Source organism: Epinephelus fuscoguttatus, linkage group LG23 (genome assembly GCF_011397635.1).
Source record: "Epinephelus fuscoguttatus linkage group LG23, E.fuscoguttatus.final_Chr_v1".
Taxonomy (NCBI): domain Eukaryota; kingdom Metazoa; phylum Chordata; class Actinopteri; order Perciformes; family Serranidae; genus Epinephelus; species Epinephelus fuscoguttatus.
In genome coordinates this window covers 1291111-1314939 of record NC_064774.1, presented here as the reverse complement: position 1 = coordinate 1314939, position 23829 = coordinate 1291111, and the positions used below count along the sequence as shown (strand labels likewise).

Here is a 23829-nt window from a genome sequence, read left to right as displayed (position 1 = left end):
ATTTCATTTCCGTTATCAGTGTGTATGTGATTGACGCGGCTGTGTGTGCGCTGTGATGTCGAGCAGCGCCACCCAGCGGCCCGGCAGAGAAACTGCAGCTGTGCATCCAGAACTATACAAATGTACCTTTATACTTTCATGAGTGGTGGAAGAAGTACTCGGATACTTTACTGAACTCAAAGTAGAAATACCACAGTGTAAATGTACTCTATTACAACTGAAGTCATGCATTTTGGTTTTTAATGATAAAATATTCTATCTATTTTATTTTGCTGTGTTTTATTTAGTATGTTGTTATGTTTTTTAGGGACTGTTCATTATTTATGTGGGGGAAGGCTGGTGAAACTATAATGTAAGCACTGCGGAGCAACTTATATTTTTTATTTTGACAGAGGAGAGGCATACAATTTTAAATGGTTGTATTTTGTTTTTATCTTACAGTCGATTTTTAAAGAAAACATGCCTTCAAATGCCGCCCAAAATAATATCTTCATTTATAAAGCACAATTCATGCATGAAATGTACCTCAAACTGCTGAATATAAAAGAAGAATCGCCAAAAAGAAAAATAATAAATAAATAAATCCCCAAAATCAGACCATTTATAAGTTAGTAATTGTCAGATTTTTCCAAATTTCCGATGGTGCTTGGACGCATCGTGTGCGAAGAACACTTCCATCATACCAAAAAAAAAAAAAAAAAAACACAACATAGATTAAAAATATTTAACTAACTCATTTTATTCTACACCTTATTCAAAATTTGGCCTATCTTCAGGATTTCATCTTCAACATTAAACTCCCAAACACTGAAGGGAAATTTTTAAAAATCAAACAATTTATAGTGGACGGAGGGTCATCCACTCTCAACCAGTCACTCGGGGAGGCTCAAGGAACAATATCTGTAGCTTCAGGAAAAAACAAACAAAAAGGTCACACCCCTCTCCTCCAATAAGTAGAGAACAGTCCCTTAAGTAAACGTAGAAATGCCACAGTGTAAAAATACTCAATTCCAAGTAAAAGTCTGCAAGTATTATCAGCAAAATGTACTTTAGGTATCAAATGTAAAAGTACTCCTTATGCAGGAATTATTACAGAATTGACTATTACAGAAAGTCCAAATGATCTGATTCCAGTTTCTTAAATGTGAGTATTTTTTATGTTTTCTTTCCTCCTCTGTGAAAGTAAACTGAAAATCTTTGGGTCGTGGACACAACCAGACGTTTGAGGATGTTATCTTGGACTTTTGGAAACACTGACCGACATTTTCAACCATTTTTTAGACCAAACAACTCATCGATTAATTGATTAGATAATCAGTAGATTCACTGACGATAAAAATAATCATTAGCTGCAGCCCTACGTGGCTTAAAATGGAAACACTCAGGTACAAACACCTTCAAATTGTACTTTAGTAATAATTTATATTTTCTTGGATCATAATCATCAGTTTAATGTTGCAGCTGGTTAATATGGAGCTCATTTTCATCACTACTGGGTTGGTAATACATCTGAATTTATTAGTTGATTATATTTGTGTTATTGTTAGACTCCTACGATACAGCGAGTGTCTTCGGATCAGACAAAGAAAAGCTTTTGTTGCCTGAGAACTTTACTCGTTTCCTTTCACCTCCTTCGTCCGTGCAAAGTTATCTGTCGCAACAACTGCTTTATTCTTATGTAATTCATGACACATTAAACTGAACTGTTCAGACATCTGATGTGTCTCCTGTGATTTTATTGTAGAGAGACCGTGTGTAGAAGTCTTACATGGTCCATATTCTTCTTCAAATGTGTGTTTAATCAGACCTCATCACACACTGACTGACATGCAACAGACCTGAATATCCTGATTTGGTGCGTGTGTGTGTGGTTTGGAGGTTTAGTCGAGGCCCGCAGCGGTGACCTTCCTGATCCATTTGGTTTGATAAATCTGATTTTAGACAGAAACAAATCAAGTATTCATTTATTGCAGAGACGTGTTTGTAAATCAAACACTTGCAGTCACAGTGAACAGCACAAACACAGACATAACATTTACACGTGTGTATAACACAACATACACTTTACATGATGAAACAATCTTTTCATATAAAAAACTAAGTGTGTATAGAACAAAACTAAGTGTCAGTGTGTCTATCCGAAGCTGCCGTCCGGAGGTCTGTACAGTTTGGGGAAAGTGAGGAGCTGAACGCTGCTGAAGGCGAACTTCCTGCTGCCCACGTTCTTCTGCACGTTCTCCATCCTGCAGCCATCCCTGGTTGCGCGCGCACACACACACACACACACACACACACACACACACAAAGAACAGTGAGGTATGGATGTCTGATAACACACACACACACACACACACACACACACAGCTCCTTGGCTGTGTTACAAATACCAGAAACTAAAAAACATTGTTTAATTTGAAAACAAACATAAAACACATTTGTACAAAATAAATAAATGATAACAATAAAAATAAAGATGAAAATAAAAAATACAATAAAATTAATAAATAAATTATAACAATAAAATCATGAATAAACAAATATTTCCCAGCACAGTAAAGAACAACATTTGGCCTCAGGTAAAAAACACTCGTCCCAGCAGATCTGTTGTGAACCAGTGTGTACCACTGACTTACCATCATTTTCTTCATTCACCAATTTTGTTGTACTCACAAAACGTTTGAATCGTTTACCGTCTAACATCTGAGCTTTTTTTTTTTTTTTTTTTTTAAATTTAACCTCATGTTTAATCACTTCGTCTTTTACTTCAGCTGCTCTGAGCTACGGAGGCTCATTTCCATCAGTGTGAAAAAAAACTCACGAGTTAGTATCTCAAATAATAAGTATCTCAAAATACTGATAAAGTATTTCAAAAATAGTGAGTAAGTACTTCAAAATAACTAGTTAGTAACTCAAAATAACGAGATAGTGCCTCAAAATTAGGGATGCACCGAAATGAAAATTTGTGGCCGAAGCCGAATAAAATTAAACGCTTGGCCGAATACCGAATATCATTGTTTAGTTTTTCATTAGTTTTTGCAGATGAACCCCCTCCAGATTGGTGTTGTCACGGTACCAAAATTGGGACCCACTGTGCGATACCAGTGAAAATATCATGGTTCTGAGTAGTATCAGGATACCGCAGTGAAAATGAGGCAGATGTGCCTTTTGTCATTTATGAAAAGATAAATCACTTTTCTATAATACATCAATGATATTTCAATGGAATAAATTACTTATTGACTTATTCATACTTCAAAAACAGCATCAATAAGTGATTAACATAGGTAGGATCAAAATAAAATAAATAAATGAAATAAAAATCAACCAGCCACCCTCCTCCCAAGTAAAGAACAGTCCCTTCATAAGTAAAGAACAGTCCCTAAAGTGCAGTGAGGTTTGTGGGCCGTTACCTGCCACAAAGAGAGAAATGTGAACGGCTCGTTTCTCCTCTGACACGTCACATACCTGTGTTCGGCTGGCTCAGCTGTTCAGGTTCTTCTGGGCAGTCGTGACGCCACGAAGAGGATATTATTGGAGCCGACTTATCCGTCGCCAGTAAGCCGATGGCCGCCGTATTTGACAGGAATACATTCCTGTCTGTGTCTGTGACCCCCGTTCAACCCTCAACCGATGGGATTCGCCTTTCGTTTCTGCTGCTGGTTGAAATCTGTAGGCTGCTCGCACAGCGTGTGTAAAATGATTTAAGCATATTTTGCTCTCAAAACTATTTTTAGTTGCAAATGCGAGTGCAGTGAGGGACGGATCGCCACACTGCTGACATTTTACTCCGCCCTTCACGGCACGCTGTTTGATTGCGTTATCAAAACACGCCGCTATTATTCGGCCTTGCTTTAACTTATTCCACCGAATACCGAATGTGTGTTTTTTTGCAATATTCGGCTGAATATATTCGGTTACCGAATATTCGGTGCATCCCTACTCAAAATAACTAGATAGTACTTCAGAATAATGAGTCAGTACCTCAAAATAATGAAGTATCTCAAAATGAGTTAGCACCTAAAAATAATGACTTCGTACCTCAAAATATTGACTTGAAATGACTTACTACCGCAAAATAATGAGAAATGTTTTCAGAAGTAATTAGAAAGAATTACAGAATCTTGTTCTGTCATCACATTGGTGGGGATAGGTTTCCACACTGATGATCAGCAGCTGTATCATTCATATTTTCTAATTACCCTCAAACGCGGTGACTGACGCTGCTAAATTTAATCTGACAGTAGGACTCGAAGCTCCACAGTTTCTTTTCACTCTGCTCATTTTTTGGTGAACGAAACTTTCCTGGACGACGCTGAATTTTCGGGGCGTGGACGATGCTGATGATCAGATGTGATGAACGTGCACCTCCTCCTGAACAGGTGACGTTCATGAGGCTGAAACAAGCGATTTACAACAAGTTTGTCCAGTTCAGACAGTAAGTAAGAAGAGGCCCTTTGAGTTTTCGGGGAAATTGTCTTGTTCAGAGATAAAAACATGAAATCATCCATGTCGTCCAGTTTGTGCCCAGTGTTCCCAGTCTGTGCTGGTCTACTGGTATTTGGCAAGCAGTATAACGAGGCTGAGGATGAACCAAAGAACCAGGAGGTGAGAGGACACCAGCAGGAAGGCCACTGGGTACAGGTGCCGTCTGGGAGCTTTAGGGGCCAAACACTGCGGGAGCCAGGAGCTCTGGAGGCCAGGGGGGCCCTCCGCCGGCTCTAACCCACAGACAGTGATCCCTGGCTGGGTGTAACAGCCGAGCATCTGCCCCCAGGACAGACGAGACCTGGAGGAGGAGTGTGTGTGTATGTGTGTGTGTGTGATGAGGGAGATGAAGAGAAGGATGAAGATCCCGTAAGAAAGAAAGAAACAGGAAAATGTAAAGAAGAGAAAACAAGGGAGCGGGTGGAGAATGACATGAAGTAAAAAAGAAAAGATTAAACTGAAAAATATTCTGCAACATAAAAATAAGAGGACAAAGGAAACCAAAGGAGGTGAGTGAGGAGGAAGAAAAGGAGACAACAAAGGAAAGGAAGTAGGGAGGAAGAGGATGTTTGTGTGTTGAAATCAACAAACCTCCTCATGCAGTCCAGCGCCGTGCTGAAGTGCTGCTGGCTGAGTGCGTGTCGCTCTCTCAGTAACACACACTGCTCCAGCGTCACCGACATCGACGTGCGGTCCTTCGCACTCTTACAGCTCGTCAGACGCACACCGTTCACCCTACGACACACCTGAACACGCACACACACATCTTAAATTACAGGTAGAGTAAAGTCAAATTTCATTCTCAACACATTTTAGTTTCACCTGGACTTTAAGTCATGTGATTATAACGACTGCCTGTTGAGTCTTTGTGTTTGTGTCACATGATAAATGTCAGTCGTCCCGTGTCTTACCGTAGCAGCGGTCCACAGAACCTCGACGTTCTTCCTCTTCTTGGTTTCCACGCTGCGATCCAGAGAGGACAGCAGGTCCGACAGTGACTGGATACCAGCTGAGAGACAGCGAGGAAGGACTAATTACTGACACAATAAGGTCAATAATCTGCTGTCTCCACCTGATCACGACAAAATAAATCGCAAAACAAAGCTTTACAGTGAGCACAGTCAGAGAGTCTTACCCATGTGAGGCACTTTGTCTGTCAGTGTGTGACAGTACGCTTTGAGACGCTCACAGCTCTGCTGGTTCACTCTCTCCTGCAGGGAGCTGTCACCAAACCTGACACAAACAAAACTGTGTTCAACTAAAACCATAAAAAATAATGAACATTTCCAGGATTTCTGCAGGTTACAAACCTCTAGTGTGTGTGTGTGTGTGTGTGTGTGTGTGTGTGTGTGTGTGTGTGTGTGTGTGTGTGTGTGTGTGTACCTCTCAGCCAGGCTCTGCTGCTGGTTGATTCCAATGTTAAACAGAACAGGATGAATTTGAATCCAACTTCCGTCTTTCACTTCCTGTGGCAACAACCTGAAGGTTTCTGGCAGCAACGGGACCTCGACGACCAAACTGCCCCTGAGCAGAGGTGAACACACACTGTGAGTTTACATTGTGTGTGTGTGTGTGTATGAGGCAACATCCTCACTAATACATTTTTGTTTTAAAAAACACGACGTTTACGCCTAGTGTCAATACTACTTCAGGGTTTTGGAACTTTTAAACAGAGACCTTTGAAAAGACAACTGACTTGAAAACTCCGGGGTTGTGTTTGAGTCTGGACGAGCAAAAATGGAGGCTTGACAAACAACGACGCAGACAGACATGTTCGCTTCCCCATAGGATCTTCTCAGTGACGATCTGTTGGTGCCAAAACGTTATAGCTACAGGTCTACATACCTCATATATACACTCCTGACCTCCGACCACCAAATTCTACTGAGTTCATCATGGAGTCCAAGTGGATGTTTGTGCCAAATTTGAAGAAATTTCCTCATGAAGTTCTTGAAATATTGTGATATTGTGACGAGAATGGGACAGATGTCACAGTGACCTTGACCTTTGACCAACAAAATCTAATCATGTGTGAGTGGACCCGAGGAAGACTAGCTACCACTGTGTGGAAGCTAATGGGGAGCTGAATAAAGAATAAAATGTAATCAGTTAATTGATGAGTACAAGTGGACGTTTGTGTCAAATTTGAAGAAATTTCCTCATGAAGTTCTTGAAATATTGCAATCATGAGAATGACACGGATACAAGGTCACAGTGACCTCGACCTTTGACCACAAAAAACCAATCCAATTATCTTTAAGTTAACATTTGTGCCAAATTTGAAGAAATTTCCTCATGAAGTTCTTGAAATATCACAATCATGAGAATGACACGGATACAAGGTCACAGTGACCTCGACCTTTGACCACCAAAATCCAATCCAATTATTTGTGCCAAATTTGAAGAAATTTCCTCATGAAGTTCTTGAAATATCACAATCATGAGAATGACACGGATACAAGGTCACAGTGACCTCGACCTTTGACCACCAAAATCCAATCCAATTATCTTTAAGTTAACATTTGTGCCAAATTTGAAGACCTTCCCGAAAGGCATTCTTGAGATATCATGTTAACGAGACTGGGACGAACGAAGAGACCTGAGAGCATAATGCAGAGGAATAAAAATGTATCAGTGTGTGTGTGTGTGTGTGTGTGTGTTTCCCACCATGCTCCACTGAGTGTCGGAAGCAGGTCGCCCAGTTCTTCTGTTTTAGCCTCGGTGACGGTGAATGTCACTCCGCTCAGGTCAGCCACACCCACCTCCATGTCCTCCAGCATCCCCACCTCGTCACCTGACACACACACACACACACACACACACACACACACACACCATGTTAGATGACATACGGGATGTGTAACAAGTTAGTGAGTGTGTATTTGTGTGTGAGTGTGTGTGTGAGTGTGTGTACCATAGGTGCTGAGCAGGGCCTCGAACTGAACCAGCAGTCCGACAGAGTGAAGCTGCTGCAGGAAGTCAGGATCCTCCAGACCTCCATACAGCTTCAACATGAAACCGCACACTGCTGCTGACAGCTACAAGATAAGACAAGATGAGATGAAACAAGAACATATGAGACAAAATAAGACGAGACAAGAACAGATGAGACTAGACGAGATCAGATGACATCAGATGAGATGAAACAAGATACGAGACAAGGCGAGACAAGATGAGACAAGACGAGATAAGAGGAGACGAGATGAGATCAGATGAGACAAGAGGAGATTAACTAATCCAGAGGGGAAATTCGGTGTTGCAGCAGCACAAAGACAGAAATGCTTACAGATCTCTACTTTATACGTTTTCTTATATACGTTTTGTTAGCTAGCTATACGTTATAATACTATACATTACACGATACGTTTTGTTGTACTACAGGCCGATTCATTCTGTTTTCTCTCACTGCCTGGCTGAAGACGGCGTGGCGTCTCTGGACGATGTGAAGAGGTCCCTGGGCGATGGTCGTGGCCGCTGCCCCCTGCAGGACCACAAAGGTCATGGCGGCTCGGGCCTTCCCCACTGCCTCACGCACACAATCCCTGAGAGTGACCACGAGGGGGAGCAGCTGCTCCTGCCAGGAGGAAGAGGAGGAGGAGGAGGAGGAAGCTGGAGGAGGTAGACAAGATCAGCAAACTTAAATTTTGAATATTATAAATAAGCGCCAGCAGAAACATTTAATAACATCTCACCGGTGCTCTGAGAGTTTGTGTCTGCTGTGGTTTCCTGCTGCTCTGATGATGATGTCATCTCCTGAGGGCGGTCCTCCCGCCCCTGCAGCCGGTCACCCATCGCAATGATGCAGTTGAGGCTCATGGCGACGTTCGCCCACGCTCTGTCCTACACAAACACACGCACACATATAAAAACAGGTACAACACAATCATAAACGAGTTAAAGAAATACTTCACCTACAAAACGTCTGTGTGTATATATATCAATTACTCAGCCTGTGTTATGTTAAATTTGTATGCCTCCACGCTGAACAAAGAATCCAAGAAGGAGGAAAACTCTTGATAAATTAAAGTCCAAGGCATCCACGTTTAACTACGGCAAAACTATATCAAAACACGAGTTGTGTGAGAGTTTGTAAACCGTGTTTTGATGTAGTTTTGCCCTTCTACTCCAACTGAACAAGAATCTTCTCTGTTTTTGGATTCTTCACTCACTGTGGAGGCATGCAACGAAACAAAGCTGTCTTCATGAATTCAGCCTTACACAGGCTGAGTAACTGATAAACAAAAGATCATTTGGGGGGTGAAGTATTCCTCCAAGTCCAGGCCAAGCGTCAACTGTGGCCACAAGCAAAGGAGCGAAAAGTCAACAGCGAGGGCCGCCGCTTTCAGGAGCCGTGGAAATTTGAATACTTTTCTTACTGAAAGATGAAACAGTATTTTTACATGATCTAATCTGGCCCTTTGTTTGAAAAGTCTGGACACCCCTGCTTTAAGATCTCACACAAACACTCTACTTGCCCATTCCTCCTCGTCGTACTCTGCGTCCCGTCCTGTTGCATCCTGTTGCCCCTGCGATGCCTGCCCCTCCTGATTGACTGGCGTGTTTTCACAGAGCAGCCCGTTGCTGTGGACGTGGCTGCTGTTGCAGCTGGCTGCGCACTGGTTGTGGATCGCCAACAGGGCACTCTTTACCAGCTCGTCTTTGAGTGCGTGAACAAACTGTTCTGTCTGAGTGAGAAGGAAGACGTCAAGACAAAACAAAATTTCTCGATGTCTGAATATGTCACCTGCGTTTTTCTTCCCCCCGCACCTGTTGAGTCAGGCTGTCCAGGACCTGCTGCAGGCGGGCGGCGTTCAGCTCCAGAGAGACGGCCAGCAGCTCCTCAGCGAGCCCGAAGACAAGGGGCTGCAGCTGGGCCACGCTGGCCAGCAACTCCTTCGCTCTGGAGCTCTCATCCTGAGAGTACGAGACAGAGCTGAAGAGACGGACGGAGTGACAACGAGATAAGTGCCCTCAAAACTAAGAACATTTACTCAAGTGTCCTCAAGTTCAGTTCAAGGTATTTGTTCTTTGCAGCTTTACACTGATATATCACAACATGCAGATGTGTTTGTGTGACAAACTGAAGGATGAAGTGTTGCTTTATGTGTTGAGAAAATTCTCCTCCTCCTTGAGACGAATAAAGTCTTTAAAACCCCTCTTGAAATGCATCGTCACAAAACAGCTCTGTAACTGAACAAGTCCAAATAATTCAACAGAATGAAACGTACTTGTGTGCTGTCACTAATCCTGACAGGACACAGATTATAGAGATTAATCCACAGAGAGGTTTTACACACACACACACACACACACACACACACACACACACACCTGTCTCTGAGGTTCGTGTGTTTGCTGAGCAGCCTCTTCAGTCCTCCGTGTTTGAAGGCCTGGTGGTGATCAGACGGAGCACCAAACGTTATGACCTCATACCAAACACCTGGACAGATACAGAAGACCATTTACGTCACTATTAACAAATAAATAAATGAATAAATATGCCGACGTAATAAACAAATAAAGGTATGAAACAAATCATCATGTAAATAATCAATGCAACAAATACATAAAGAAAGGTAAATATAACGGTACGGTAAATAAAGAAGCACGATAAAAAGAATTAAGGCCCCGATCACACAGAAAGCGTTTCAGCAGCTGGAGGCGGATTTTTATAACTGTTTTTAATGAGAATGAAGCTTTTCGCTCGCTGTTTTTGCGTTGCAATGTGCCTCATATTTCTGCGCTCTTGGCGACTGGCATTTTTACCGTAACCAAGTCCAAACGGATGATTTGAGAGGCGGGCCTTCTGTGGTCGTCACGACACCAAGTGTACAGGTAAACAATGGAGGAGAAACTGGTGGTAGCGGTTGCTGGATACCCAGAGCTATACGGCCCGACGATAGACAGCAGGTTGTCAAACTGCCCGTGAGTCATCCTAAAATATGCCTGGAAAGGGTCTTCAGAAAGGAGAAGCTCCTGGACCAACTGGTGGTACTCCCCGTGACCCAGCCTCTTTTTTAGGGTCTCATGTACCCACACAGAGCAGCTCCTGAACGTACCTGTGCTGTCCGGGTTGGTGACCTCCATCCTCTGTGAGTGCAGGTTGGTCGGAACAAACTGAAGGTGTTTGTCTGATTTGCTGCCGCTCGACTTAAAACAGGACGAAGCTGATCGAAAGACAAAGAGAACACTGAGGTAATTGTCCCACAGAACAACAAGCTGAATTCAAAATTCTACCAATATTCTTTGAAGGAATAGTCCAACATTTTGGGCTTCACTTCCTGGAGTGTGTAGAGGTGGAAGAAGAACCTGGATCTTAAGTTAAAGCAGCAGCACCACAGTGAAGAATCACTGTTACAACTAAACATTGTACATTCAAACACTTTGTAAACGTCCAAAAGTATTCGCTTAAATTTACTGTGCAGACATGACAGGTGGGATCAATCTGAACATCCAACTCTCTGCAGCAAAGTGAATATTTCCACAGACTATTCCTTTAAGGGAAGATTATTTTTGGCCCTTTGATTGACTTGACACCTGAGAGTTTGTCGAGCTCAGCAAGCGTTTCCTGACAGCAGCCAATCAGGTGGTGACAGTGGTTAATGACATCGTGGCGGATCCCGTCCCAGTGAGGTGAAAGGTCACCGAGATCCTTCACTTCCTGGACCCTGAGGAAGAGTTATAAAAAGTTAGTTTTTTCCCCACTTCATGACACTAAGAAGAATTAAGTCGACTGAGTCGATAAGGTTCCACTAGCTGGAATATTTGGAACAAATTAAATTGAATCTGTTAAGATGTACTGAACATACAGCAAATTCTGAAATAAAGGTCCTTCTATGCAAAGGACATGGGACGAATTTTTCTCTTTTGCAGCGGCAGCCCAGCAGTACAGTTCAGTTCAGTTCAGTTCGGTGCGCATATTTGTTTGCTTTCACTGTGAAAGGTTGTGGATGGTACCAATGGAACCGCTCCGTACCGTCCCCATTTTTGGTCCCCCCTCTGTTGGGGTACCTAGCACACAGATGTGGTTCTAAACGGTGGAGAACAACTAGAAACAAGACGACTAGTGAGACACAGCGAACTAGAAACAAGGTGCCAGGTGCTGGCTTGTGGCTGCGTGGTGCAAGCTGGAGCAACAGGATGCTGACTGCAGCTCACTTAAGGGCCTCAGAGAGAGTTGCCACTAATAACAAGGACTTTCTTAAAGTGACATACAGAAGCCTTAAATTCAATATTTAACTCTCCCGTTTAGATTTTCGAATATTATTGAGAGAAACACTAACACACACCTGCTGGTGTGGTTGTGTATGAGCACTTTCAGTAGCTGTTTAGGTACACAGAAAGACAGCGGCGTCTCTGACATCTGTTCCCGGACCAGCAGCCATCTCTGATCCTCCGTCTGAAACCTGTACACCTTACACACCTGAGCACACAGCACTGCACACACACACACACACACACACACACACACAGAGCAGGGAAGTGAAAGTCATATAAGAGCATAGAAACTTGTATAAATAACCCCTGAACGTGTGTAACATGAAAAGTTTCTCACCAGCTCTCATCATTGGACTGTTTTCTTTGTCGTGGACGGAGCTGTGCAGACTGTCACACAGCGCAGGACACTGGAGGAGAGAAGATGGCATAGAGACGGTAAAATGTAGGGAAAATACGTCTCTCTCTGTCTTCTTTTTCTCACTCAGATGACTGAACAGAAACCACAGAGCTAAGTGTCAAACTGTAACACGTCTGTAAGTTACACACAAGAGCAACCAGAAAGGGTGGAGGGAGCAAAGTTACACAACCTCTCTCCTCCTCTACCTTGTGTTCGGGAGGAGTTTCTCCTTCCATCTGCAGACAGGACACCTTCACCTCCCCGACCTCGTTCACTCCATCCATCGTCCTGAATAAAACAGAGGAACAAGACAGAAAAAAACAATACTGATTGTTAGGAAACACAAAACTGGAGTGTGCAAAGGACGACATGAAGAGCTGCTAATTAATTTAATTTGATTTAGTACCCCAATCACAACTGGCCCAACTAGCTTATCTAATGAGAAATAAGGATGAGAGAAACCTAACTAGTTACCAATGATTTGACGAGGCAAAAGACTGGGGAAAAAACAATGAGTAGGGCAAAGCTAGCAGACCTTAGCGGTAAAGAAGTCACAGCAAACTACCAGCAATATGCACCAACTTAAATAATACTGATTCGAGACAAGATGGCTCGTCAGACAAAGCAAACTAACAACTAAAAAATAGGGAAACAAAGCTAACTAGAGACAAGATAACTAGAAACAGGTTGACTAGTGAGATGCAGCTAACAAGAAACAAGATGACTAGTAAGATACATTTAACTAGAAACAAGGTGACTAGTAAGACTATATCAACTAGAAACAAGATAACTATCAATACTGAAGTCAAAAATTGAAGTCAAATATCCCTCTGGGACAATAAAGTCTAACCTAATCTAAACAAAGCGAAATAAATACATGATGACTAGTAAGAGACAGCTAACTAGAAACAAGATGACTAGTGAGATGCAGCTAACAAGAAACAAAGTGACTAGTAAGACACATTAACTAGAAACAAGATGACTAGTAAGACTAAATTAACTACTAACAAGATGACTAGTGAGATACAGCTAACTAGACACAAGGTGACTTGTAAGATAACCTTAACTAGAAACAAGATGACTAATGAAATGCAGAAAACAAGAATCAAAGTGACTGGTAAGACTTCTTTAACTAGAAATAACATGACTAGTGAGACTAAATGTACTACAAACAAGATGACGCGGCTAACAAGAAACAAAGTGACTAGTAAGACTAAATTAACTACAAACAAGATGACTAGTAAGACTAAATTAACTAGAAACAAGATGACTGGTAAGACTGAATTAACTACAAACAAGATGACTAGTGAGATGCAGCTAGCTAGAAACAAGGTGACTAGTAAGACTACCTTAACTGGAAACAAGGTGACTAGTAAGACTACATTAACTACAAACAATTTGACTAGTGAGATACAGCTAACTAGAAACAAGATGACTAGTGAGACTAAACTGACTACAAACAAGATGACTAGTAAGACTACATTAACTACAAACAATTTGACTAGTGAGATACAGCTAACTAGAAACAAGATGACTAGTGAGACTAAATTAACTAGAAACAAGATGACTAATGAAATGCAGCAAACAAGAATCAAAGTGACTGGTAAGACTTCTTTAACTAGAAACAAGATGACTTGTGAGACTAAATTAACTAGAAACAAGATGACTAATGAAATGCAGCAAACAAGAATCAAAGTGACTGGTAAGACTTCTTTAACTAGAAACAAGATGACTTGTGAGACTAAATTAACTAGAAACAAGATGACTAATGAAATGCAGCAAACAAGAATCAAAGCGACTGGTAAGACTTCTTTAACTAGAAACAAGATGACTAGTGAGACTAAATTAACTAGAAACAAGATGACTAATGAAATGCAGCAAACAAGAATCAAAGCGACTGGTAAGACTTCTTTAACTAGAAACAAGATGACTAGTGAGACTAAATTAACTAGAAACAAGATGACTAATGAAATGCAGCAAACAAGAATCAAAGCGACTGGTAAGACTTCTTTAACTAGAAACAAGATGACTAGTGAGACTAAATTAACTAGAAACAAGATGACTAATGAAATGCAGCAAACAAGAATCAAAGCGACTGGTAAGACTTCTTTAACTAGAAACAAGATGACTAGTGAGACTAAATATACTACAAACATGATGACTAGTGAGACACAGCTAACAAGAAACAAAGTGACTAGTAGGACTTCATTAACAAGAAACAAAATAACTGGCAAACCAAAAGCTAACTAGAAACAAGATGACTAGAAACAAGACCATTAACAAGACAACCTTACCAGACAGAAGAGCTTGTATGACACATAAACTAGAAGACTAGGAGACAAGGTAACTAAATCTTCAAGTTAACTAGTTCATATAAACAGGATGACTAATAAAACAAATGTAGCTCACTGAGGTAATAAGATATCTTACTGATGTTGAGGTCAAAGACTGTTAGCTGGACGAACCATGAAGGAACCAGAGAGACTAAACTAACTAGTTGCAGGAAACTGTGCGGCACAAAGCTCTGTACCTCCTGCCTACCTGTGCCAGGTATGTATTAGTAATCAGACACACCTGGACGCAACATGCCAACACAGACACACCTACTGTACACGGCCTGCTAGCACCTGGCTCTGTCACTCTCTGTTGTGATACAAAAACAGGAAGTACTCCTCTACTCTCTGCAGAGGTGGAGCCATACACTCCCCCCTTCTCACTTCCTCATCTGGCTACAGGTATCCAAGCAACGGCCAATCAGGTGACACCTCCTACACCTCTGTGAAATCTCTATGAGATGGATTTTTTCCATTCAGAAAGTTTCTGTGAGACAAAATGGGAATATGTGAGGAGGTTAAAGTGAGTTTGAAGAAATTTGCAGAGATGTGTAATAACATAACAGTCCAAGTCAACCTGTGGTTTGACCCTGGGAATACTGCACTAGTAACCATTCAAGATGTTTGGTGATCTCTTGGGACATCCACATAACATATTAACAGAAAACCATTACATACTTAGTGGGTCGAAATGTGGGGCCATTGTGTCACAGCATCACACAGAGAAGTGCATATCTCTGCTTCTCCTCATATAACTTCTGTCGTAACATTAGTTTTTCAGGATGAGTTGTTTTAAGTGAATGAAAAAAATTATATCATGATAATAACAGTCAAGATGCTGATAGAATAGCTGAATAGAATTGAGCAGAAAAGCTGCTGATAAAACCAGTCAGCTCACACACACTCTGTAACCCCACGTCAACCCAACCCCTCACCTCCCCTGCACTACAGTCCCTTACATAACTCTCAAACTTACAAGTGACACTGTTATAGATACTAAATATATATGGAAGACTTTATCACCAGTTTAGATGCAAATACGCCGCTGCGTTGACGTAGAGCCTACACTGTAGCCTGGCGTGCTCTTCCCCAGAAATGTAGCTACACGTCGCAGTGACGTTTCTGTAAGCTGAAACCATTTCCCTCAGTGGAAACAAAACTTTATTTACTTTAATTTCACAGATAAGAAACAATAAATTGTGAAGACAATAAAGCCTCCACAAAAATAGCATTTTAAGTGTTGTGTGTGATTCATCCTGGTTTCATATGAGTAAAGGAAATCTCTAGTCGCTAGGCTAATTTATACAATGTAAAATGCCATAGGCTTGTGCTAACAACATTAGCATGTTATATTTGTTTGGAAAATGTGTTTAGTATCCTTGTGAACCTTGTGAGCTGTAAAGGAGCTGAATTTTGTAACGTTAACTTTGTTGCATGTTGCTGTTGTCCCTGGCTTCATATGAGTAGAGGAAAAGTCCGCTAGCTGCTAGGCTAACTTATACAATGTAAAATGCCATAGACTTGAGCTAAAAGCATTAGCATGTTGTATTTGTGGGGAAAATGTGTCCAGATAGAGTCAAGTGTTTGTCTGTGAATGCTGCTAGTTATAGTGAAGCTGATTTGTGTTTGAAACTGTCTCTATTAAGCCATGTTTAATGTGTGTTTAATGTGTGTTTTGAATCAACCTAACTTTATAGCACTTCACAGAAACCCAACCCAAATGAGACGTTTTTTTCCTTTAGAGCGTCACATGAAGCGATATAAGTTTGTGATGACAGCGGCAGCTGACAGGAGGCTTTATCAGCAGCTATAGAAACAACATGTATACAAACCTCCATCTGGGGCAGGTTGTGGGGGCAGCAGGCCAAGCAAAGCACAACAGACATCCTTCTCCCCAGCTCCTCCTGGGGCACCCCAAGGTGTTCCCAGGCCAGATGAGATATATAATCCCTCCAGCGTGTTCTGGGTCTGCCCCGGGGCCTCCTACCAGTGGGACGTACCCTAAACACCTCTAACGGGAGGCGCCTAGAAGGATCCTGATCAGATGCCCGAACCACCTAAACTGACCCCTTCAACGCGAAGGAGCAGCGGCTCTACTATGAGCTCCCTCCTGATGTCCGAGCTCTGGCTGTCGGACATCAGGAGGGAGTTTTTTGGGTCAATAAAAGACTTCAGTGAAGACTGCACTCATGTATCCTTGCTTCCCTCCCCTCTGAAAGCCTCCTCTCTCCTCGACTCTTCGAATCCTCGGAGCGCCTTTAACAAATTGAGACGTCCCTCAAGATGGCGGGTGTCAATCATTTTCTGGGTCAAGTGATTGAGCATGGAGGACAGAGGAGTCAAGGAAGGATATTGGAATGAAGGAAGCTCAGTGAGAATGTGTGTGTGGGCGGGGCATAAGCACATACAGCGAGCAGCAGTGACCCACTGTCCGACACCGTCATGCTGTGAGGACAGAAACAGGGGGCTCGGCAGGGCTGGAGCATTGTGAATCTTTGGTCTGAACATGCTTATTATATCATATACCATTTCTGCCAATATATCACTGCATGGTTTATAGTAACAGAAGGAGAGAGTGTGTTTACCTGAGGCTGAGGGAGATGTGAGGCTCTTTGGACCTGAGCAGATCTCTGATGGAGAAGGAGGTGAAACCCAGGAAGCTCCTCTACAAGAGACAGAGAGTCACAGAGTGTTAAACCGTCGGTCTGTTTCGGCACCCTGTGTACATTTCCCTGCTCTAATCCAGCAGTAATCCAGCCTATACCCACAACGCTCGACTCTGTAGCTCCTCTTAAAAAGAAGTTAAAAAAGCAAAGAAAGTTCGCTCCTTGGTATAACTCTCAAACCCGTAAGTTAAAACAAATATCGCGAAAATTTGAAAGGAATTGGCGATTAACCAAACTGGAAGAATCTCGTTTAATCTGGACAGACAGTCTCAAAACTTATAAGAGGGGCCTCCGCAATGCCAGAGCAAACTATTACTCAGCTCTAATAGAAGACAATAAGAACAACCCCAGGTTTCTTTTCAGCACTGTAGCCAGGCTGACTGAGAGTCAGAGCTCTATTGAGCCTTGTATTCCCTTAGCCCTTAGCAGTAATGATTTTATGAGCTTTTTTAATGACAAAATTCTAACTATTAGAGGCAAAATTCATGACCTCCTGCCCTCAGATAGTACCTATCTAACCTCAAACACAGCTGTAAAATCTAATATATATTTAGATTGCTTCTCCCCAATTTCTCTTCAAGAATTGACTGCAGTGATTTCTTCATCCAAATCATCAACGTGTCTCTTAGACCCCATCCCAACTAGGCTACTTAAGGAGGTCTTACCTATAGTTAACACTCATATATTAGATATGATCAATATATCCTTATTAACAGGCTATGTACCACAGTCTTTTAAGGTAGCTGTAATTAAACCTCTACTAAAAAGCCCACCCTGGATCCAGAGGTGTTAGCCAACTATAGACCAATATCTAATCTTCCCTTTATGTCAAAGATCCTTGAGAAAGTAGTCGCAGACCAGCTGTGTGATTTTCTCCAGGATAATAATTTATTTGAGGAATTTCAGTCAGGATTTAGAGTGCATCATAGCACTGAGACAGCTCTAGTTAAAATTACAAATGACCTTCTGATTGCTTCAGACAAAGGACTCGTCTCTGTACTTGTTTTATTAGATCTTAGTGCGGCGTTTGACACAATTGACCATCAAATTCTGCTGCAGAGACTGGATCACTTAATTGGCTTAAAAGGTTCAGCACTAAGCTGGTTTAAATCTTATTTATCTGATCGTTTTCAATTTGTTGACGTCGCAATGAACCATCCTTACGCATTTCAAAGTTTGTTTTGGAGTTCCGCAAGGTTCTGTGCTCGGACCAATCCTGTTTACTCTATATATGCTTCCGTTAGGTAACATCATTAGAAATCACTCTATAAATTTCCATTGTTATGGATGATACTCAGTTGTATTTATCAATGAAGCCAGAAGAAAGCAATCAATTAACTAAACTCCATAATTGCCTTAAAGACATAAAAACTTGGATGAGCACCAATTTCCTGATGTTAAATTCAGACAAAACTGAAGTTATTGTTCTTGGCCCCAAACAACTCAGAGACTCTTTATCTGATGACATAGTTTCTCTAGATGGCATTGCTCTGGCCCCTGCCACTACCGTAAGAAACCTCGGAGTAACATTTGATCAAGATTTGTCTTTAATTCTCATTTAAAGCAAACCTCACGGACTGCATTTTTTCATCTGCGTAATATTGCGTAAAATTAGGCCTATCCTGACCAAAAGATGCAGAAAAATTGGTCCACGCTTTTGTTACCTCAAGGCTGGATTATTGTAACTCTCATTATCAGGTAGCTCTAGTAAGTCCTTAAAAACTCTCCAGCTAATTCAGAATGCAGCAGCACGTGTACTAACAGGAACTAAGAAACGCGATCATATCTCTCCTGTTTTAGCTTCTCTGCACTGGCTCTGTAAAATCCAGAATTGAATTTAAAATCCTACTGTTAACTTATAAAGCTCTAAATGGTCAAGCTCCATCATATCTTAGAGAGCTCATAGTGCCATATTATCCCACCAGAACACTGCGCTCTGAGAACGCAGGGTTACTCGTGGTCCCTAACGTCTCCAAAAGTAGATCAGGAGCCAGAGCCTTTAGCTATCAGGCTCCTCTCCTGTGGAATCATCTTCCTGTTACAGTCCGGGAGGCAGACACCGTCTCCACATTTAAGACTAGACTTAAGACTTTCCTCTTTGATAAAGCTTATAGTTAGGGCTGGCTCAGGCTTGTCCTGTACCAGCCCTTAGTTAGGCTGACTTAGGCCTAGTCTGTGGACCCCTCTATAATACACCGGGCCCCTTCTCTTCTCTCTCTCTCTCGTATCCTATTACTGCATCTAGCTAACCCGGCCATTCTGGATGTCACTAACTCGGCTTCTTCTCCGAGCCTTTGTGCTCCACTGTCTCTCAGATTAACTCATATCACAGCGGTGCCTGGACAGCGTGACGTGTGTGGTTGTGCTGCTGCCGTGGTCCCGCCAGATGCCTCCTGCTGCTGCTGCCATCATTAGTCATTAGTCATACTTCTTCTGTTATTATACACATATGATTATTGTCACACATGTATACTGCCAGGTATTAATACATACTTTCAACATATTGTACCTCAGTAACCAGAACTATAACTATAATATTATTACTTCCATTAATGTTGTTGTAAGATACTGTCATTACCTGCATATCTCTCTCTCGCTCTCTCTCTCTCTCTCTCTCTCTCTCTCTCTCTCTCTCTCTCTCTCACTGTGTCATATGGATTACTGTTAATTTATCATGTTGATCTGTTCTGTACGACATCTATTGCACGTCTGTCCGTCCTGGAAGAGGGATCCCTCCTCAGTTGCTCTTCCTGAGGTTTCTACCGTTTTTTTTCCCCCGTTAAAGGGGTTTTTTTTGGGGAGTTTTTCCTTATCCGCTGTGAGGGTCTTAAGGACAGAGGGATGTCGTATGCTGTAAAGCCCTGTGAGGCAAATTGTGATTTGTGATATTGGGCTTTATAAATAAAATTGATTGATTGATTGATTGATTCATGGAGGGTCTCTGTTGGCTCTATGAAACACAGGTGGCATGAAAAGGAAGTACTGTCAGTAAAGTACAAGTCACTCAAAGAGTATCTGAGTACATGTACATTTTACCATGGCATGTAAAGTTACATAAAGAACTGTCACACAGTGTTAAGCTTCTTCTTTATGTACTGTAATATTAATTATCGAATGTCCCGTTCTCTCTGACGCACACAAACTCATCAGCACCGGGGTCATGGTCGTGTACCAAAAATCCCTACAGCAATAGCACTAAAACCACTCGTTGCTATGACGATAATCAGAGGATTACCTTGACGAGAGAAAAGCACTCAAATCACCAAACACACACTCACACACACTCATGTACAGAACATCAAACTGAAGTTAATGAAGTAAAACACTAAATTATGAAAAGTGTTCCAAATTCTTGCTTTATCCAAACAAGCAAATTCTTTATTGTTTGAGCAGCAGATTAATTTAAATATCAAATTAATATTTCTCATACTTCTTATTACTGAGCCTCCTGGCGAAGGGAGAGATGATTTTGTGAGACATTTCTTTAAATGAGCTGGGGGCAACACTTTTCTAACCTGCAACCAGGATCACATTTTTGACACTACAAACACAAACAGGACATCTACATGTTCGGGAGAATCTCATGTCTCTGGTGGTATCCATATGTCGACAATTGGACTCACGGTTTTGGCGGGAAAAGGAGTTTGAGTGGTTTTAAATCCATTAGAACAGCTGTCTGCTCTCTGCCCCACTGCTCCAGGTGTCCCTCGTTTATTACCATGGCAACGACCTATGACACACAAACTCACAGACGTGTGTTTCTCGAAGGCCCTGTTTATACAACAACGATCTCAACTGAAAACGGTAAACTTTAGTTGCGTTTTGGCTGATCATTTACACAACAGCAGAGTTTTTTGAAACAGCACCGCACACTTGCAATATGCAGCTCCTCTGAAAACGGAGACTTATCGCACATTTACGTTACCGTTCCAGTCACTAGTTTGCGCGGTTGCCATTTTTTTTTTGTCTATACATCACCTCACTGTAGAAGGAAGCACATGTGCACAGGCTCATGTTTCATTACAAAGTCATACCGCCAACTACTGGCCTGACATGTACACTACAGCGGCCATTTTTGCTGATCCGTGTGCACGGCAATTGTTATCAAAATGTTGTCGTCTGAACGAGGAACTTTTTTCCAAACGAAAACGATTCTGTTTTCAGCAGATTGTTTTCACGTAAACATGGCCTCAATCTCCACTACACAGATGAGGAGCGAAAGTTGCTGTCATCTCTGCATTTACTAACAGGGAATCCTTTCCAGTCCTACAACTACTGTTACTACTACTACTACAAGAAGTACCTCTATATCACTACTACTAATACTGTCTGTTCCACGTTTTTCTCCTCACTGACTTGGTCAATCCATGTGAAATTTGGCACAGTGGTAGAGGGTCATGGGAGGATGTGAATGAAGCAATATTACATCAGTTGGCCAAAGGGGGCGCTATAGCAACTGAAGTTGCAAACTTTGAATGGGCATATCTCATGCCCCGTATGTCGTAGAGACATGAAACTTTGCACAGAGATGCCTCTCCTCATGAGGAACACATTTGCCTCAAGAACCCATAACTTCCGCTTATATAGATTTTCCGCCATTTTGAATTTTTTGAAAGGCACTTCAAATGGATCTCTTCCTAGGAAGTTTGAGCGATCGGCATGAAACTGGATGAACATAATCTAGGGAGCAATATCTAAAGTTCCCTCTTGGCAAAAGTTGGAAAACTTCCTAAAACTGAGCTTCTATAAGGCAATGAATAGTGCGGAGGGCGTGGCTCATCACATAAAGGTGTAGAACATCTCAAGGGTTTCACCCATCACCACGCAACTTTGTAGGCATATGACCACACATAATCTGAGGGGACCCCTCCATTATTGACCCCATCAAACAAAATGGGGGCGCTAGAGAGCTCATTTCTTATCTAGGCCTAACCGCCATATGGATTTTTACTAAACTTGGTAGATATGTAGAACAGGACGCCTCAAGGTGACTGGAGAAATTTAACTCTAATTGGCAACTGGGTGGCGCTATAACAACAGAAAAATGCTTCAAAATGGCTAAAATGTGACCGATCGCTGTGGCTCCCCCTGTGGACCAATGTTGGTGTTGTTTCTAATGTTTGGTATGACTAAGTCATGGTATGGTATGCTGTACATAATCAAGGAAACTGTCAGTGTGTCATTCTGTCAGTCAGTCATTCTGTCTGTCCCACGTTTTTCTCCTCACTGACGTGGTCAATCTATGTGAAACTGCACATAGGCATTGAGGACTGGCATAGGTAGAAGGTGACAAAGCTACCAATGGGTATGGACTAGTATATATTATTATTACCAGGAACCCATTAACCTTCAGTGCTGCCATATTCCAGAAACGCAGCCTACCTTGAGAGTTGAGAAGCACAAGTTGTTCAGTGCTCAGAGACATGGCCCAGGTAAGGAAGGCTGAAACAGAACCACCACTGAACATGACTTATAAATTGAAATGTCAAGACTGGGCTGAGAAATATCTAAAGACAGATTTTTCAAAGGTTTTACTGACAGATGAAATGAGAGTGACTCTGGATGGACCCGTCACCCGTGGCTGGATTACTACTGGGCACAGAGCTCCACTTCCGAGTCAGACGCCAGCAAGGTGGAGGTGGTGAGGTACTGGTGTGGGCTGCTTTTATTACGGATGAACGAGTTGGACCTTTTCAGGATGAAGATGGTCTTAGAATCAACTCCCAAACCTACTTCCAGTTTTTAGACGATACTTTCTTCAAGCAGGGGTACAGGAGAAACTCCACATCATTCAAAAAGGCCATGAATTTTATGCAGGACAATGAGGGAGGACATTACACCTCTTTGAACAGCATTTGGGAGGCTGCTGCTGCTGCACTCACTTTTCCTTTCTTAAATGTTCAGTTTTGAGGTTTATTAACTCTATTTGTTCAAACATAAAATGAATACTCAGGAACACAACTTGCCTAATAGTTGTGTCCGCAGAGTACAAGCAGTAGTACCTCCGTACTCGGTGGAATCAGCAGACACCCCTCATAATTTCTGACACACTGACACCCACTCCTGACAGAGGGAATAAATTCAGACTAAAATAAAGTCCTCATGTGTCGTGTAAACTGCAGGGATGCTAAAAAAAACAGAACCACAGAAAGAAAGACAGAAGGAAACAAACAAACAGGATACTGAGACGTTAAACACACAAACTGTTGCCACATTTCCTCGTTTGCAGCCGAGGTTTTGAGCAACAACACACACACAAACCAACACACACTGAGCTAATCTGCTTCATTGAGTTCTTCAGCAAAACAAGAGGCTTTTAAGATTACACGCTAATCCCCATCAAACCTAGACACACTCACATAAATACAAAGTACACTCCAACAATTCTGTCAGACTCTACTGAATGTTTACTCTGAGTGTGTGTGTGTGTGTGTGTGTGTGTGTGTGTGTGTGCGCACTTCCCTACCTGTCCAGCAGAGGAGCTGTTCTCTCCCTGTGGACAGAAACATTTGCTGAATGCCATCGTCACTCTCTGCATCCCCAGGAATAAAAATAAACAGCCTCTTCCTTCCTGTTTACTTCCTGTTTGCTCCTTTCTACTTAATATTCTCTGACATCAGCGGCAGACCTCGATGTCGACTTCTACTTCTTCTTCTTCAACACAGAAATAAAAGCTTATCTCAAGGGTGCAGCTCACACTTCCTGTTCAGTCCTGCAGCTTTCAAAGCCG

The 23829-nt window shown here is 42.0% G+C and overlaps 1 protein-coding gene across 7 annotated transcripts in view; it reads right to left on the bottom strand.

Moving 5' to 3' along the window:
* Positions 1 to 257: 257 nt before the first annotated feature.
* LOC125883904 (type II inositol 3,4-bisphosphate 4-phosphatase-like) overlaps positions 258 to 23829 on the bottom strand; it is a 45924-nt gene continuing 22352 nt past the window's right edge. For 6 of the 7 annotated variants that reach the window (XM_049568530.1, XM_049568531.1, XM_049568528.1 and 3 more), the window contains exons 9-27: positions 23566 to 23592; positions 17019 to 17098; positions 12307 to 12388; positions 12041 to 12110; positions 11775 to 11922; positions 11023 to 11153; positions 10545 to 10652; positions 9817 to 9925; positions 9253 to 9418; positions 8961 to 9170; positions 8178 to 8325; positions 7892 to 8094; positions 7400 to 7523; positions 7153 to 7279; positions 5869 to 6009; positions 5621 to 5718; positions 5397 to 5494; positions 5077 to 5231; positions 258 to 2255 (exon numbers count right to left, since the gene is read on the bottom strand). In XM_049568530.1, the coding sequence (XP_049424487.1) occupies positions 2135 to 2255; positions 5077 to 5231; positions 5397 to 5494; positions 5621 to 5718; positions 5869 to 6009; positions 7153 to 7279; positions 7400 to 7523; positions 7892 to 8094; positions 8178 to 8325; positions 8961 to 9170; positions 9253 to 9418; positions 9817 to 9925; positions 10545 to 10652; positions 11023 to 11153; positions 11775 to 11922; positions 12041 to 12110; positions 12307 to 12388; positions 17019 to 17098; positions 23566 to 23592 (2346 nt within the window). In that variant the 3' untranslated portion in view covers positions 258 to 2134. The remainder of the gene's footprint in view (positions 2256 to 5076; positions 5232 to 5396; positions 5495 to 5620; positions 5719 to 5868; positions 6010 to 7152; positions 7280 to 7399; positions 7524 to 7891; positions 8095 to 8177; positions 8326 to 8960; positions 9171 to 9252; positions 9419 to 9816; positions 9926 to 10544; positions 10653 to 11022; positions 11154 to 11774; positions 11923 to 12040; positions 12111 to 12306; positions 12389 to 17018; positions 17099 to 23565; positions 23593 to 23829) is intronic. The other variant, XM_049568532.1, reaches the window with a different exon arrangement.